This window comes from Sorex araneus, chromosome 5 (assembly GCF_027595985.1).
Source record: "Sorex araneus isolate mSorAra2 chromosome 5, mSorAra2.pri, whole genome shotgun sequence".
In the NCBI taxonomy this organism is placed as follows: Eukaryota; Metazoa; Chordata; class Mammalia; order Eulipotyphla; family Soricidae; genus Sorex; species Sorex araneus.
In genome coordinates, this window is record NC_073306.1 from 116,511,033 (window position 1) to 116,527,172 (window position 16,140).

The window sequence follows — 16,140 nt, forward strand, 5'->3', positions numbered from 1 at the left end:
TCCTCCCTTCCTTCCTCCTTCCTTCCATCTTTTCTCCTCCCTTCCTTCCTTCCTTCCTTCCTTCCTTCCTTCCTTCCTTCCTTCCTCCTTCCTTCCTTCCTCCTTCCTTCTTTCCTTCCTTCCCTCCTTCCTTCCTTCCCTCCTTCCTTCCTTCCTTTCTTCCTTCCTTCGTTCCCTCCCTCCCTCCCTCCTTTCCTCCCTCCTTCCATTTTTGGGCCACACCTGGCAGTGCACAGGGCTTACTCCTGATTCTGTGCTCAAGGGTCACTCCTGGCAGGGCTCGGGGACCGTATGGGGTACAGGAAATAGAACCCAGGTAGGCAGCATGCAAAGCAACCACCCTCCCCGCTGTACTGTCTCAGGCCTCCAAGAAAGAGGTTTCTCAGAACACTTCCACGCTCAGTTTCAGAAAACATGCTGCAGTGCTTGCTGTCATTTAGCAGGGTCAGATGCCAGTCTGGCCTTACTTCGAGCCCCCTGTCCTAACACTGGCATCTGGCCGCTCCTGGCTTAACCCTCTTCCCCCATTCATTCTTGAGCACAAAGGTCGGTAGCAAAAGGTCTCTTAGTTTAACATCTTTGTGCTCCCGCCAATGGTGTTTCCGGCGTATTTCCCACCCACTGAGGGAAGCAAGAAGTTAGACGTTGAACAATTTTTTTCCAGACACATTCGTTTTGTTTTGGGACCACATCCAGCAGCGCACAGGGCTTCTTCCTGCTCTGTGCTCAGGGATCACTCCCGGAGGGGCTCAGGAGGCCACATGGGGTGCTGGGGATCGAACTCAGCCGGCTGCACGCGAGGCAAGCAAGGCAAGCCCTCCTCGACGCGCCATCACTCCAGTCCCACCTCTGCTCTTTAAACACAGGCCAGGGAAAGGTGTTGTGCAGTCTGGGGCTACGCGGCTGTGCTCAGGAGCCACTTGGGGCGCAGTGTCCTTCTGACAGAGTGACATCACTCCTGGCGGAGCTCAGAGGGCAGGACAGAACCCAGGCCCTCCCACAGGCAAGGCACGTGCTTTACCACTGAACCACATCCCCAGCCAACCCCGGGAACACGTCCTCAAAAAGGAGAACAAGGCCAGGGAATCACTTCAATGAGGTCTTAAGACATGTTCATCTTACTGTTCTACACAGTGGGGTACATGAACAGAGGAGACAGATGACCAGTTGATTCAGACGAGAACTTAGTTGACTTATAAAAGTGGCATCGAAAGTCAGCAGGCAGGAAGTAGACGCTCGAGGGGCCCGGAGGCATAGCGCATAATGCCAGCTTTGCAAGGGCACGGTCCCTGAGTTCAAACCCCGGAGTCCCCACATGCGTCGAGCAGCCCGGCGAGCTATCGTCCCTGAGAACCAGCAGCAATATCTGGCTGTGCCACAGGCGGGCACGTGTAAGCAACGCTAAAAGATGTGCAACACCCCCGCCCCCCCTGCCCCCACCACGAGCTCCACGACTCAGAAGCTGTAAGAGGAGTCCCAGGCTAGGAAGCGTCACCCCCGTGTGTGAAGCCTGCAGTGAAAGCGTCCACCTGCCGTGAACACTCCAGCCAGAAGACACGTGAGCACCAGGGAAGAGTGTGAGCCCAGGCGAACACCTGTGGGAGCCCACCCAAAGGACTGCGGCCCTCGGAGACCATCGAGGCCACGTGTGAGGGACTGAAAGCAGATGCTCAACCTGGTGAGCAACACAGTTTAAAAAAAAAATGTACACAGGCTCCAGTGGGGCAAGCGTGCACCTGGGCTTCGGGACAGCAATGGAGCTTGAGATAGTCCAATGGGTAGCGCGCTTGACTTGCACCTGGCCAACCAGTGTTACATCCCCACACCCAGTTGGGTCCCCCGGACCCAGACAGAGTCAACAGTGATCACTGAGCACAGCCCGGTGTGGTCCTCCAAGGATAGAAAGACTGAGGGGCCAGAGTGATAACACAGCGGGGAGAGCATTTGCCTTGCACGTGGCCGACCCATGGTCAATCTCTGGCACCCCGTTACCGGTCCCCCAAGCAACACCAGGAGTGATTCCTGAGAGCAGAGTTAGGAGGAACCTCTGAACATCGCTAGGTGTGGCCCAAAAAGAAAAAACAAAAACACACCCCCACCAAAAAAGAAAGAAAGAAAGAAAGAAAGAGAGAAAGAAAGAAAGAAAGAAAGAAAGAAAGAAAGAAAGAAAGAAGAAGGAAAGAAAGAAAGAAAAAAGAAAGAAAGAAGGAAAGAAAGAAAGAAAGAAAGAAAGAAAGAAAGAAAGAAAGAAAGAAAGAAAGAAAGAAAGAAAGAAAGAAGCAAACACTGAAAATAAAAGATAATAAAATTGGATTTAAACCTCCCCTCCTCCTCACCCCTCACTGCCCCGAGAAAGAAATTGATGTCACTTTGTCAAAAGAACAGAGGAGCCCAGAGAACCCTCCTGGTGGCCAAGGCCAGCACAAAGTGAGCACCGCATGAAGCCCTACTGCATCACAGTCTAAAGCATAAAGGGTCGTAGAAACAAACGACGGGGCAGGAGAGAGGGTGGGGGGGTTCAGCGGGTACAGCACAAGTGTGTGTTGCCTTGCACACAGCCAACCTGGGTTCAATCCCCGGCATCCCATATGGTCCCCCAAACACTGCTGGGAGTAATTCCTCAGTGCAGAGCCAGGAGTAAGCCCTGAGCACCGCTGGGTGTGGCCCAGAAACAAACAGGAAAAAAAAAAAGAAAAAAGAAAAAAAGAGAAAGAAAGAAGCAATGGAATGCTGTTGTAAGGGAGGAGGGAGTACGATTTCCCGTGGGAAGACTCACAACAGCCACGTGCACCCTGTCTCACCCTGAGGGGAGACAGCCCAGCCCGTGCACGCCCCAAGGCGGCACTGCGGGCACCCCAACAACTCCCGTAAGGAAAGGCGGGAAAATGCAACTGTACAGCAAAGACACGTGACAAACACCTGAGCGGGTATGACAACTGTCCAGCCTGTGAACGCACGTGCCCTTGCCACCATGTGTCGAAGTGGCAGCTGTGGGCATCCCCAGAACCCAGAGCCCCATTTCACAGAGGGAAAAAACTGGACTAGTATCAACGTGCCACACGGTCCCCAGCTGCGGTCCCAAACCGCAGAGGCCACCATCACCCAGGCGGGATGAGGTGAGTCTTTTGTTTTTGTTTTTGTTTTTTTTGCTTTTTGGGTCACATCCGGTGATGCTCTGAGGTTACTCCTGGCTCTGCACTCAGGAATTACTCCTAGCGGTGCTCGGGGTATGGGATGCTGGGAATCGAACCCGGGTCGACTGCATGCAAGGCAAACGCATTACCCGCTGTGCTATCGCTCCAGCCCCCTGAGGTGAGTCTTATCCCAAGCAGGACAATGGACAGGAAAAGGACAATAAGCACAAACTGGGGGTCTCCACCATCAGCTGTGACCTCCCCTCAAAACAACGTGGCAGCACAGGCTCAAGAGTCAAAACAGACAAATCCCAGGACGCAGGGTGCTTGGCATAGCACGGAAACCCTCAGGGGCCAACGCAGGGATTCCTGCCCAGCCTCTCGACTTCGTTTGGTAGGAGGTGGTTTGAGTACATATATATATACAAAACTGAAAAGATGCAAAACACACGTCAGCAGCAAAATCAAAACACCAGGGGTAATGTTGAGGGGGGGGAAATGTAAGGGCTAAATTCAGGCCACTGAAAGAAAGGAAATGTGGTCACAGTATGCTAATTGGCTGCGCTATGTGTAACACAAACACAGGCATAATAACATGCGGAAGACAGTGGTCTATCTACAAACAGAAACACAGGCATATTAAGAAGCAGAGGAAGGAGCTGTAATAAGTGTGTTTTTCCAAGGATGTGAGCGTGTAAATACCCAGCACCCACAGCGAGCGATCCAACAGAAAGGCCCGCAATGAACACGGAAGGACGAAAGGCAGAGACTGGGGGGGGCAGGTGAGGGCTCGGGTCAGCCTGCTCTCGGCCTCCGAAGGCTCAGCTTTGGTCCCTGTCTACCACCTGGCACCCCTGGAGCCTGGCACAGCCAGGAGCCACCCCTGAGCAACGCGTGGGAGTCACTCCTGAGCAAACAAGAACAAGCCCTCGAGGTCTGAGCATGTAATTTAGAAACAGGAGGTAGAAATCGCAGAAGCCAGGGAAGGGTGGGAAGGGGCGCAGGGAGAGGGGGGGCACTCAGGGGCTGGGGCGCAAGCTCTGACTGGAGGAGCCCTAGGGGGGCCGCCCCAGCACCGCTGGTAAAGACCCCCCCCCACACCTAGCACTGAGCTCAGGAGGAGCCTGCAAGCACTGGCTGGCGTGGCCCCCCAAACACAGCAACAACAGCCAAGCCAACGGCCCAGTGAGACAGCCGGGGCAGGGAATAAGGAAAAGGTGATTTCAGAAGAGCAGACTGAAACAAGGAGGCCGGGGCAGCGTCTGCTGATTTCCTAGAGGATTTTCTACCTATTAATGAAAACGAAATCTGAATGTTCAAGCTAACAAAGGCCCACCCACCCCGAGAGGCTCTGTTCCCTGGGGAAGCTGCTATGGAGGGGGTGGGGGTGGAGGGGGGTTGAGCTAGGGGGCTCGGGGCGGGCCTGAGGAGCACGACCCCAGCCGCACACCTTCTCCTGGCCGAAACGCTCCCAGGATCCTTCCTGGCCGAGAGAAATCCCAACAGCCTTGGTCAAGGTCAGTGTCTCCGTGGCGGCAGCCCAGCTGGTCCACACGCAGAGCCAGGGATTTACGGAGACCGGAAAGGGTTTGGGTGCCGGCTGAGCAGATCTGCAGAACGGGGCCGGTGGCTTCTAGGTCTGTCCTGGGCTCTCGGAGAGGGGCCCGACAGGAGCCCCTCTCGCGCCCGCTGGCTCTGCTGCATGCAGGTCACAGGTGGGCTGAAGCCAGAGGCGAGGGCGTCTGAGAGCCAGGCTGGCGGGAGGGGAGGGAGCCCGCCCAGGAGCAGGTGGCAAGAAGGGAAGGAAGGGGGCAGGGAGCTGAGGACGCTGTCCCAGGACACCCTGGGGGGTGGGGCGGGGAAGGGGGCGGGAGACTAGAATCAGGAGCAGCGGGGTCTAATCTCACACACACTCCACCAGGTCCACCCCAGCAAGGGGCACAGTTCCAGAGAGTGGACACCAGGCGTGGAGCAGCTTAGAGAAGGAGCTGCAGTGGGGGGAGGGGCTGGGGACGGGGAAGGTGCAAGGGGCTGAGGCAGAAGATGCTGCATCATGCTCGCAGGGCCCCCAGACCTCCACCTGCCCCCCACTCCCGGCAGGCCTGCGAGATGCTGAGATCTTACTGGGAACACAAACCAGCTCACTCTGGGGCGGAGCAATAGATAGTACAGGGGTTAAGGAGCCTGCCTTGCACGCAGCCAACCCCGAGTCTATTCCCGGCACCACATATGCCACCCCGCGCCCCCACCCCCGAGCCCACCAGGAGTGATCCTTGAGCACAGAGCCAGGAGTGAGCCCTGAGCATCACTGGCTGTGGCCCCCGCAAATATATCAGCCAACAAAATATCTCACTTCCCCTCTGTGCTAGTTAAGGTTTCTCTTTCTTTCTTTCTTTCCTTTTTTTTTTTTTCTTTTTGGGTCACACCCAGCTACAGGGGTTACTCCTGGCTCTACACTCAGGAATTACTCCTGGCAGTGCTCGGGGGATCCTATGGGATGCTGGAAATCGAACCCAGGTCGGCCACGTGCAAGGCAAACGCCCTACCCGCTGTGCTATTGCTCTAGCCCCCTAGTTAAGGTTTTTCTGCCTTGAATGTTTGCTTCTTTGACACTGGAAGCATTGGATCTTTTTTTTTTTTTCTTTTTGGGTCACACCCGACAATGCACAGGGGTCACTCCTGGCTCATGCACTCAGGAATCTCCCTTGGCGGTGCTCAGGGGACCATATGGGATGCTGGGATTCGAACCCAGGTTGGCCTCGTGCAAGGCAAATGCCCTACCTGCTGTGCTATCGCTCCAGCCCCAGCATTGGATTCTTTTGATTTTATTTTCTTTAGTGCGTCATTAAAAAAAAATAAAAGTCTTTTGTAGATACCAACTGGGTTTTGTCACACACACACAAAAAAAATCCCAATTTGGAGGCCCCTGAGAGGCCTCAGTGGTAGAGGCAGGCGAGAGGCTGAGAGTCCACCGCTGGCACCACCCGGCATGCCAAGGGCCATCCCAGCGGCACTGCCACGGGGGTCCTGTGTACCACTCAGCGTGTGGTCTCTGCTGAGAGGAGCGAGCAAGCACCACAGCCAACGGGTCCCCATCACTGCCGTGACAATGAAGGGAAGGGAAGGGGAGAAAGGCCTAAGTCACTATTAAAGCGAGCAAGTCCCCATGGGAGCGACAGCACAGCGGGGAGGGCGTTTGCCTTACGTGTGGCCGACCCAGGTTTGACCCCCGGCATCCTATAGGGTCCCCCGAGCACCGCCAGGAGTGATCCCCGAGTGCAGAGCCAGGAGTCACCCCTCAGCATTGTGGGTGCGGGTCCCTCCCCTCCACGAAAGAAGAAAAGTCCCAGGGGAGCCTCTTTCGAAGGTCGTGGAATTTATCCCATTTACACTTATTGTGACTGAGTGATGTTCGGCCTTGTTTTCTATCTGACTTATCTCTTTGTCAATGACTTTCGCTGGGCTGACTACATTTTATTTTGTTTTCTCCCGTGACCTAGCAGTTCTGCGATATGTCTCTGTTCCGTGGAGCTTACATTTTCCTGAAATTATAATTTTTTAAAGTTTTGTTATTTATTTTCATTATTGGGGAGGGGCTTGCCGGCACACCCTCTCCAGGCTCAGGGGTTCCAGCTGAGCTCAGGGGTGACCCCCTGGCACGGACCAGGGGCCCGTCCGTGGCACCAGGGGTTGGAGCCCGGCCCGGGGCAAGGCAATGCCATAGCCCTGTACCAGCTCTCCAGACATCCATTTCACTTCTGAGTTCAGTAATGGGTCGAGGCTACTCCTGACTCTGTGTTCAGGGGTCCCTGCTGGTGGTGAGGGGGGTCCCGCGTGGTGTGCAGGAGCTCAGTGCCAGGGTCAGCTATGGGAGAGGCCTCGCCCTCCGGCCCTCTCCACATTATAAAGAAGCGTATCAGAGCCTCTGTTTCCACAAGGTGATCAAAGGCAACACGCCCTGGGCCTCGCGGCCCACTGGGCAACATTCCTGTGCTGCCCTTTCTCCCCAGCCCCCCTGTCTGGGCCACAGGCAGCCCGAGGGCGGCAGGGGAAGCAGGCACTGCTCCTGGCACAGACTGCTCTCTCCTAAGCGACCAGGTCTCACCGCAGCCCATTGGCTGTGCTGTGTCCTGGGCCTCGTCCATCCGTCTCTCCCTCTCTCCTTCCCTTCTTCCTTCCTTCCTTCCTTCCTTCCTTCCTTCCTTCCTTCCTTCCTTCCTTCCTTCCTTCCTTCCTTCCTTCCTTCCTTCCTTCCTTCCCCCTTTCTTCTGTCCTGTCCTTCTTTCCTTTCTTCCTTTCTTTGCCTTTCCTTCCTTCCTTCCTTCCTTCCTTCCTTCCTTCCTTCCTTCCTTCCTTCCTTCCTTCCTTCCTTCCTTCCTTCCTTTCTCTTTCTTTCTATCTTTGGTTTTTGGCCATACCCAGTCAGGCTCAGGGCTTACTCCTGGCTCTGCACACAGGAATTACTCCTGGCAGTGCTTTGCGGGGACCATCCGGGATGCTGGGGATCGAAGCTGGGTCAGCCCCGTGCAAGGCAAATGCCCTCCCCGCTGTGCTATGGCTCTGGCAGGGGTCTGCCCACTCTCTCAGGCCCTTCTGAGCACGTGAGTGCTGGAGAGCTTGGGTGAGAAAAGTTAAGTGCCTCCAGCAGGACGAGGACAGAGAGAGAGGAACAGAACCCCGTGCCTGTCCCTCCGTGTCCCAGCCCCAGCCCCAAGTGCAGGTGCAGGAGCCTAGACACAGCAGCAGTGGTGCAGGGCCTCGACCTGCAGCAGGTGAGCGGGGCCACCAAACGTGGCTGCTTGCGGCGAACCTTTGTCTCTGCTGTTGGGGAGAATGAGGCCCAATATGCCGTGACATGGATGGACCCTACAAACACGGGGCTGGGTGTCATAGGACAAATAGTGCACAGAGCTACTGGCAGGAAACGGCTAGTTCGTCAAATCTTTGGGGCGGGGGTGGAGGGTGGGAGATAACTGGCCATGCTCAGGGACTACTCCTGGCTCTGTGCTCCAGGATCACTCCTGGCGGGGCTCCAGGGACCAGAGGTGGTGCCAGGGTGGGGCCGGGTCAGCTGCACACCCTGCCCGCTGTCCTGGCTCCAGCCCTGAGCTCGTCAGGTCTGCGGAGGCAGAGGCTGGCGAGATGCTGCGTCGTGATTACTGGGTTTCCGTCTGGGGTGAGCGAACATGCTGGAAGTCGTGATCAAGGTTGGCCAACACCGTGAATGCGCTTAATGCCGCGGAATTGGCCAATTTTCTCTCACACGTGTTCCAGGAGAGGAGAGAAAAGGGAGTGTGGAGAGGTTTTCCCAGAGGGCTGCTCTCCCCCAGGGAGGGAGCTCGGAGTCGGGGGTGGGGGGGTTGTGCCCACTTCCTGTCCTGGTCCTTCATCCTCTGGGTAACCCCCCCTGCACCCCAGTCCCCACTATCAGCTACCCCAGACTCTTAGCTCCAAGAAAGGATCAAACCCAGTGGCTCTGGGTCTGTCCCTTCCTCCTCCTTCTCCTTCTCCTCCTTCTATTCCTCCTCCTCCTCCTCTTCCTCCTCCTCCTCCTCTTCTCCCCCCTCCTCCCCCTCCTCTTCTTCCTCCTCTTCCTCCTCTCCTCCTCCTCTCCCTCCCACTCTCCCGGCGCTCTGCCTTCCTCCAGCTAAATCCTCCCAGAAACCTCGGCTTTCTTCTGCTTTCTTCTGCTTGCCCGACTCTCGGCTCCAAAGACGCCCGAGTGCCCAGCTGCCTGCCAGGTCTCAGCCTCTTCTTTGTGTCTTAGCTTCCCGGGTCACACCCGGCAGTGCTCAGGACTTGCTCCTGGAAGCCCGGGTGAGACGCATGCAAGGCCAGCGCCCTGCCTGCCGTCCTGTCTCTCCGTTCTTGTTGCCGTGCTCTGGTTCTGCCCCAGGCTGTTACCCTCCAAGGCCGCCCCTTCTCTGCTCTGCTGGACAAAAGCTCCGTAAGTGACCGGCTCTCACTGCGGCCCCTCAGCTGCGCAGTGACCCTCGAGGGCTTCCTTCTGGCCCTGGTCTCATGAGTGAGGCCACTCGAGAGGACAACAGTGAAATACAAGCCGTAGGACAGACCATGGCCACTTCCTCCCTGCCTCCGAGGGGCACCCTCCGCGATGCCCAAGGCACGGAGCTGGCCTGGCACCACTGAACACTTGGAATAGCGACATGGAGTCGCTCGACTGTTTAGTGCCCTCAAAGGAACAGATGGGGTGGGGAGCACAGAGAGGTGAAGCAACATTTCTGAGATCACACAGCCGCTGGGTGGTGGCCGAACTGGGGCTGCCAGCCTGCTTCAGGGTCCCTGGCGGAGGTGGGGCGTCCTGGCCGGGCACAGAGCTGGCAGGCTCTGGAGGGCCAATGCTCTGGAGACCCCAGGAGCCCTGAGCAGGGGGCGGGGCCTTGGAGCCAGCAGAGACTGTACGCGAGGGGGGATGGGGAGCCCCGGGCCCCCTCCCCCACTCTCCAGGACCCAGGGAAAACTCCGGAGCAGGAGAAAAGAGGGAGGCAGAGGTTAATGGAGACAAGTAAGAGGCTTGGCTCAGGGGTGCAAACAATGGAGCTCGTGCCACTTCACACGCGGCTGGGAGGACCATTAAAACCATTAGTGGGACATTAGCTCCAGGAACTGGAGGCAGGGGAGGGGGGGGTGTGCTGACAGTCTTCCAGCTGCGGACACGGTGGGGCAGTGGGGGACAGCCTGGGGGTCTCAGCCTCCAGCGCCATGAAACACGAGTATGAGTGTGGGGCGGGACCCCGACGGGTATGGATCTTGTTCCGAGGCTGCAACCTCAGGGAGACGGGGCACCGCCAGCGCTCCCAGTCACAGGCACCCACAGGGGTGGGGGGCTCCCAGGTGGGGTGCCTGCAGCCTGCACGACAGCACTGTGGGTAAGGAGCTTGCTTGCCTGAACACGGCCCAACCAGGCTCCATCCCGGGCATCCCATATGGTGCCTAAGTATGACCAGGAGTAATTTCTGAGTGCAGAGCCAGGAGTAATCCCTGAGCATCGCTAGGTGTGACCTCCCCCAAAACACCAGCCAGGGGCCAGAGCGATAGCACAGCGAGGAGGGTGTCTGCCTTGCACGCGGCTGACCTGGGTTTGATTCCCAGCATCCCATATGGTCCCCCGAGCACCACCAGGAGTAATTCCTGAGTGCAGAGCCAGGAGTGACCCCTGAGCACCGCCAGGTCACTGTCACTGTCATCCAGTTGCTCATCGATTTGTTCGAGCGGGCACCAGTAACGTCTCTCATTGAGAGACTTATTGTTACTGTTTTTGGCATATCCAATACGCGTGGGTAGCTTGCCAGGCTCTGCCGTGCGGGCGCGATACTCTCAGTAGCTTGCCAGGCTCTCTGAGAGGGGCGGAGGAATCAAACACGGGTCAGCCGTGTGAAAGGCAAACGCCCTACCGCTGTGCTATCGCTCCAGCCTGCATCACCGGGTGTGACCCAAAAAAGCAAAAAAAAAAAAAAAAAACAACCAAACCAAATCAAAACCAAGTGGGGTCCTTCCGCCACCCCCTCAGGACATACAAGGCAGCTCCCCAGCCCCCAAGCCAAGGCTCGGATCTACTCTGCCGCCATCTCAGCCCGGGGCACCTCCTTGCACCGAGCCAGGGGGTGTCCCTTGCAGGTGGCACACCCACTTCCAGTTCCGGTTCCGCCCTGGGACAGTGAGTCTGGGGAGTGGGAGTGGGGGCCGGCAGGTGCATGGAACTTTCCGGGAGGGAGGGCTCTGGCTCTGGCTTCCTGACTTCCGTCTGTGGGCCCTGTGACTGGCAGCAGGGGCCGCAGCCTTTGCACAACACAGCCAGGGCGGGGGGCAGAGCGGGCCCAGGACAGGCGCCCCCTGAGCAGGCGCCCGATGTGCCTGCCCCTCCTCTGACTATCCTGCAGCCTGGCCAAAGGCCTGCAGTGCTGGTTTTGGTTGTCCTTGCTTCACTCTTGTGCTCCTGAGAGCTGGGCGGGAGGGCAGACTCGGCCCTGCTTGCCTGAGCGTCCCCCCCTCTATCCCCCCCCTCTCTCTGTTGTGGGGCCACACCCAGCTGTGCTCAGGGATTACTCCTGGCTCTGTGCTCAGGGGCCACTTGAGGCAGTGCAGGGGGTCAAGCTGGTGTCAGCCAGCACCTTCCCCGCTGCCCCCTCTACGGCCCCTGCTCTGCGTCTCGAGGCTACTGTAAATACTGGCTGTACTGAGTCAGGCCTCAAGAGGGATTTTTTTTTCCTCTTTGTGTGAACCTGGCGCTTGCATTTTCATATTCCCAGAGCCCTCTGCAGAGAAGCCTCATCAGACTCCATGGGGCACCCCGGGGGTCCTGCCCACACGGGAGCCCCCCCCACACCTGTTGGTCGGTCGCTCCAGGCAGTGAGTGGAATGTCTCCTGAGTGATGGGGGTTCTCCTCCCCCTGAGGCGCTGGTGGCAGGAATGGACCGTCCTTTCTGTCCTTTCTCCGCCATGCGGTCCCTCCCTCCCGCAGTGGGTGTTTCCCCGGCGCCTGCAAGAGGCCACGGGGCTGAGTCCTGCCGGCTCTCTGGGGCCGAGTGAAGCTGGAGGCACGACACAGCAGCTGGGTGGGTTCTGGGGGCCCTGGGGGGTCTCGGGGCCATCTGCCAGACCCTTCATGTGCCCTAGGGTTGGGGGGAGAGGGGCGGGTCCTGCACTGACTTTGCTGCCCAGGAGAGAAGCTGCTAATTTAGTATTGCTAGTGTTACTTCCAACTCAGGGCAAAGAAGCCATGCAGGCTCCTTCCTTGGCCCTTCCTGGAGGCTGCGGGAAAACAGCTCGTGGACGGCGAGGTTTCCATTCCCGGTGAGCCCCCCGCGACGGGGGCAGGGGTGCCAGCACACAGGAGGACATCTGCGCCTTTCAGGGTGGCGGGGGACGGTGAAGATGCAGCTCTCCCACCCAGCTCTGCTCCCCGGCCCCCAGACACTCAGAGCCCCCGCCCCACCCCCGCCGCTTTCAGCACCAGAACTCGCTCTCTAAGCCGCTCATCAGCCATTAGGGCCCGGGAGCCAGGGGTCAGTTCCCTCTGGCCAGCGCAATGTCCCCCTTGAGACCTCCACCTCAGCTCAGGCTTCCCATGCGGGGGTCCACCTCCTTGGACTGTGCGTCAGCCCTCCTCAACGCCACTTCACCCCCCTCCGCCAACTGGCGCCTGGGCACCGCCTTCACGCCTGAGGACAGGCTCCTCTTCGGCCGTTTCAAGCCGCCTGCCCGGAGCTGGGGCCGAGGGAATCTCGCTATGGTCAGTTTCTCCGTGGACCGGAAGAAGAACTGGGAGGCTCGGGGAGACGGTGCGGGGCCGCGGCACATGTCCTGCACGTGGCCGACCCTGGTTCTGTCCCTGACACCACGTACGGTCCTCCGAGCTCCAGAAGGAGGGGTTCCCGAGCACAGAGTCAGGAGGAAGCCCCGGGCACCACCGAGAGGGGACAAATCCCCCAGCGAACCAAAAAAAAACAAAGCCACAGAATGAGGAATGAGCTGGCGGGGGCGTCTGTGGGAAGCCTCACCTCCTGAGCCTGGCCCTCCGAGGGCAGAAAGGACCTGGCGCCCCACGACGGCTCCGGGGATGAGAGACCATGGCTTGGGCTCCCCCCGAGCCAAGACAGGATCTGGGGTGACCTGGATGGAGGCAAGACCGTTTGGCAGGAAAGCAGAGGTAGGGGCAGTGCCCACGCCTTCGACCTTTACCCTTCAGGGCCAGAGCCGTAATGAGAACGTGAGAAGCAGGGGGCGAGTGACAGCCAGGCCTCTGACCCCCTCCTCCTGGGGGGGGGGTCCGAGGAGTCCTCACACCGAGCCACCGAATCTGCAAAGGGTGCTGGGGGGGGCTGCGGGGAGGGCGGTGCTTTGGCGGGATGGTGACAATGACAGACAAAAGCCACACCCTCCAGTGACGTTCCCACCCTCCTGGTCCGGGTTTCTGACGTGAGGGATGACGTTCCTCAGGGACAGACACCGGCCCCCCGGAGGCCCCCGCTACAGCAAAGCCAGGGCTGGGGAGCCCCATCTCTTCCGCCCACCCCAGGGCAGTGCGGGTCTGTCCACACCACCCAGCTCAGACCCTCACATGCGGCTCCGGACGCTCCCGCCACACCTGCAATGGCCTCTCCTGGCACTGAGGTTCCCGGCACACTCGCTCATGGGGGGGGTGGGGGTGGCCAGGGGGCAGCCGAGACCAGCCTCACCCGACACAGGGGCGGCAAAACTCTGGCAACAGTGAAAGGTTTCCCGGCAAGCGCGAAACACTCCCGGGACTGAACTCGGCACGTCTGAGGCGCGTCTACCTTCCAGCAGCGCCCACCCCTGCCGCCTTGCTCGGGCAGAAAGCAACGATGAACACAGAACGCCGGAGGGTCACTGGCCTGGGAGACCGGCACGCTTGCAAGCCGGGGAGAGAGAGAACCCACTTCCAGGAACACCGATTTCCCAAGGAGGGCCAAGTGCTAGTCCAGCGGGGAGGCCATCTGCACGCAACCGACCCAGGTTCGATCCCCGGCGTCCCATATGGTCCCCCTAAGCCCTGCCAGGAGTAATTCCTGAGTGCAGAGCCCAGGAGGAACCCTGAGCTATAAGCCAAAGACAACCCATAGATCCTCCAAGGACTTTGGGGCAGGAGGGTGGTGTTGAGATGGGGTGACTGAGTGGCCACGTGGAACTGGAGGGCAGGGGAGCCCAGCAGGCTCTGCTCTGCTCTGCGAAGGGCCGGACAGAGGGCAGCGGGGGAGCAGGAAGGGCTGGGGTTTCTCTTCAAAACCTGTTTCCATGGTTTTGGAAACCCCACCTGGGGCTCTTGGTCAGCCGGGGCGGGGGGGGCGGCGTCCAGAGCCTTATCTGGCCTGGGCGACCCTGGAGGCCCATCCTCCTAGACCCCCTGGGCCCCAGGAGCCATAGCGGCCACAAGCAGGCATCCTGGTCCACCCTCTCTCTCACCTGGCGGGGTGGAGGAGAAGGAAGCTAGTGACAAAGGGCAAACGAGGCGGTGGCAGAGTGAAGGCGGGTTCCCTCTGCCGCCCCCCGGGCCCCGCAGACCCTCCACCAGGACATGCTCCTTCCCGCCTGCCGCCCAGAGAGCCAGGTAAGGGCCTCTTTGGTTTCCAGGCTGTTTACACGGGGGGGGGGGGAGCAGGCTGGGAAAGGGTGGGCTGCATCCAGGCAAGTCAGGGCAGCGCCTCCAGGTGGGGTGAGGGGTCTGGGCTGGGGGCGCCTTACCTGCTCCTGGGAATTCATCACGCGCAACTTCATCTGCTTCAGGTAGGTGGAGGTGAGGGGCATGTTGTAGTCGATGATCCCCGAGACCAGAGGAGAGGTGGGCTCGTTTTCTGGCGGAGAGAGCAAAAGGGAGTTTCCTTCAGTGGGAGCCGTGGGGGGTCCCCCCCCGACCCGGAGGGATCCACACATAGGACTCAGCGGGCCTCGCCTCGGGCAGCCTGGCCAGGAGGCCACACACGCCCGTGGACGGATAGTCCCATCTCTGCCCGGGGGTGGGGGTGGGGGATGAGGTGGACGAGACAGCCAGGGGCCCCAGGACCTTATCTCGCCTGGGTGAATCCCCCTCTCTAGAGTTCTCAGTGAGGGAACAGTGGTGGATTTCTGGTTCGGGGGTCACACCTGGAGTACCCAGCACAGAGCTGTGGAGGAAGACCCTCCTCGGAGCTCGCGCGCGGGGACACGTGGGGTTAGAGACGGCTCAGGCCACCCACCAGCCACCCCGTCCAGCCAGTGTCCTAAGAGGTTTCCCCATTTTAAGACTCAGGACATGGGGCTGGAGTGATAGCACAGCGGGTAGGGCGTTTGTCTTGCACGCGGCCGACCCAGGGTCGATTCCCAGCATCCCATATGGTCCCCTGAGCACCGCCAGGGGTAATTCCTGAGTGCAGAGCCAGGAGTGACCCCTGTGCATTGTCGGGTGTGACCCAAAAAGAAAAAAAAAAGACTCAGAACACTGGGGCTTCTTTGGGGGGTGGGAGGAAGAGGAGCCCGGAATGATGGTATAGGGGTTAAGATGCTTGCCTGGCCACAGCCTACCCGGGTTCAGTCCCTGCACCCCTGGGGTCCCTAGCACTGCCGGGAGTGATCCCTGGGCACTGACAGAGTCAGGAATAAGCCCTGAGCACCATCAGCTGTGAGCCAAAAAAATGACAAAAGTGTGTGTGTGTGGAGGGGGGGTGGGTCTGAAGGTCTGAGAGTCTGGGGTCTGGGGTCTGGGGTCTGAGGGTGTGAAGGTCTGGGGTCTGGGTCTGGGGTCTGTGTCTGGGGTCTGGGGCCTGGGTCTGGGGTCTGGGGTCTGTGTCTGGGGTCTGGGGTCTGTGTCTGGGGTCTGGGGTCTGGGGTCTGAGGGTGTGAAGGTCTGGGGTATGTTTGGGTCTGGGGTCTGGGTCTGGGGTCTATGTCTGAGGTCTGTGTCTGGGGTCTGGGGTCTGTGTCTGGGGTCTGGGGTTTGGGTTCTGGGGTCTATGTCTGGGGCCTGGGGTCTGTGTCTGGGGTCTGTGTCTGGGTCTGGGGTCTGTATCTGGGGTCTGGGGTCTGGGGTCTGGGTTTGGGGTCTAGGGTCTGTGTCTGGGGTCTGTGTCTGGGGTCTAGGGTCTGTGTCTGGGGTCTGGGGTCTGTGTCTGGGGTCTGTGTCTGGGTCTGGGGTCTGTATCTGGGGCCTGGGGTCTGGGGTCTGTGTCTGGGGTCTGTGTCTGGGGTCTGGGGTCTGTGTCTGGGGTCTGTGTCTGGGGTCTGGGGTCTGGGGTCTGGGTTTGGGGTCTAGGGTCTGTGTCTGGGGTCTGTGTCTGGGGTCTAGGGTCTGTGTCTGGGGTCTGTGTCTGGGGTCTGTGTCTGGGGTCTGTGTCTGGGGTCTAGGGTCTGTGTCTGGGGTCTGTGTCTGGGTCTGGGGTCTGTGTCTGGGGTCTAGGGTCTGTGTCTGGGGTCTAGGGTCTGTGTCTGGGGTCTGTGTCTGGGTCTGGGGTCTGTGTCTGGGGTCTGGGGTCTGTGTCTGGGGTCTGGGGT

General features: G+C 59.3%; 1 protein-coding gene across 2 annotated transcripts in view; it reads right to left on the bottom strand.

Moving 5' to 3' along the window:
* The window catches only part of NOL4L (nucleolar protein 4 like), a 130,481-nt gene that overhangs the window by 45,694 nt on the left and 68,647 nt on the right, over positions 1–16,140 (bottom strand). For both annotated transcript variants that reach the window (XM_004612578.3, XM_055138286.1), the window contains exon 4: positions 14,359–14,468. In XM_004612578.3, coding sequence (XP_004612635.3) covers positions 14,359–14,468 — 110 coding nt within the window. The remainder of the gene's footprint in view (positions 1–14,358; positions 14,469–16,140) is intronic.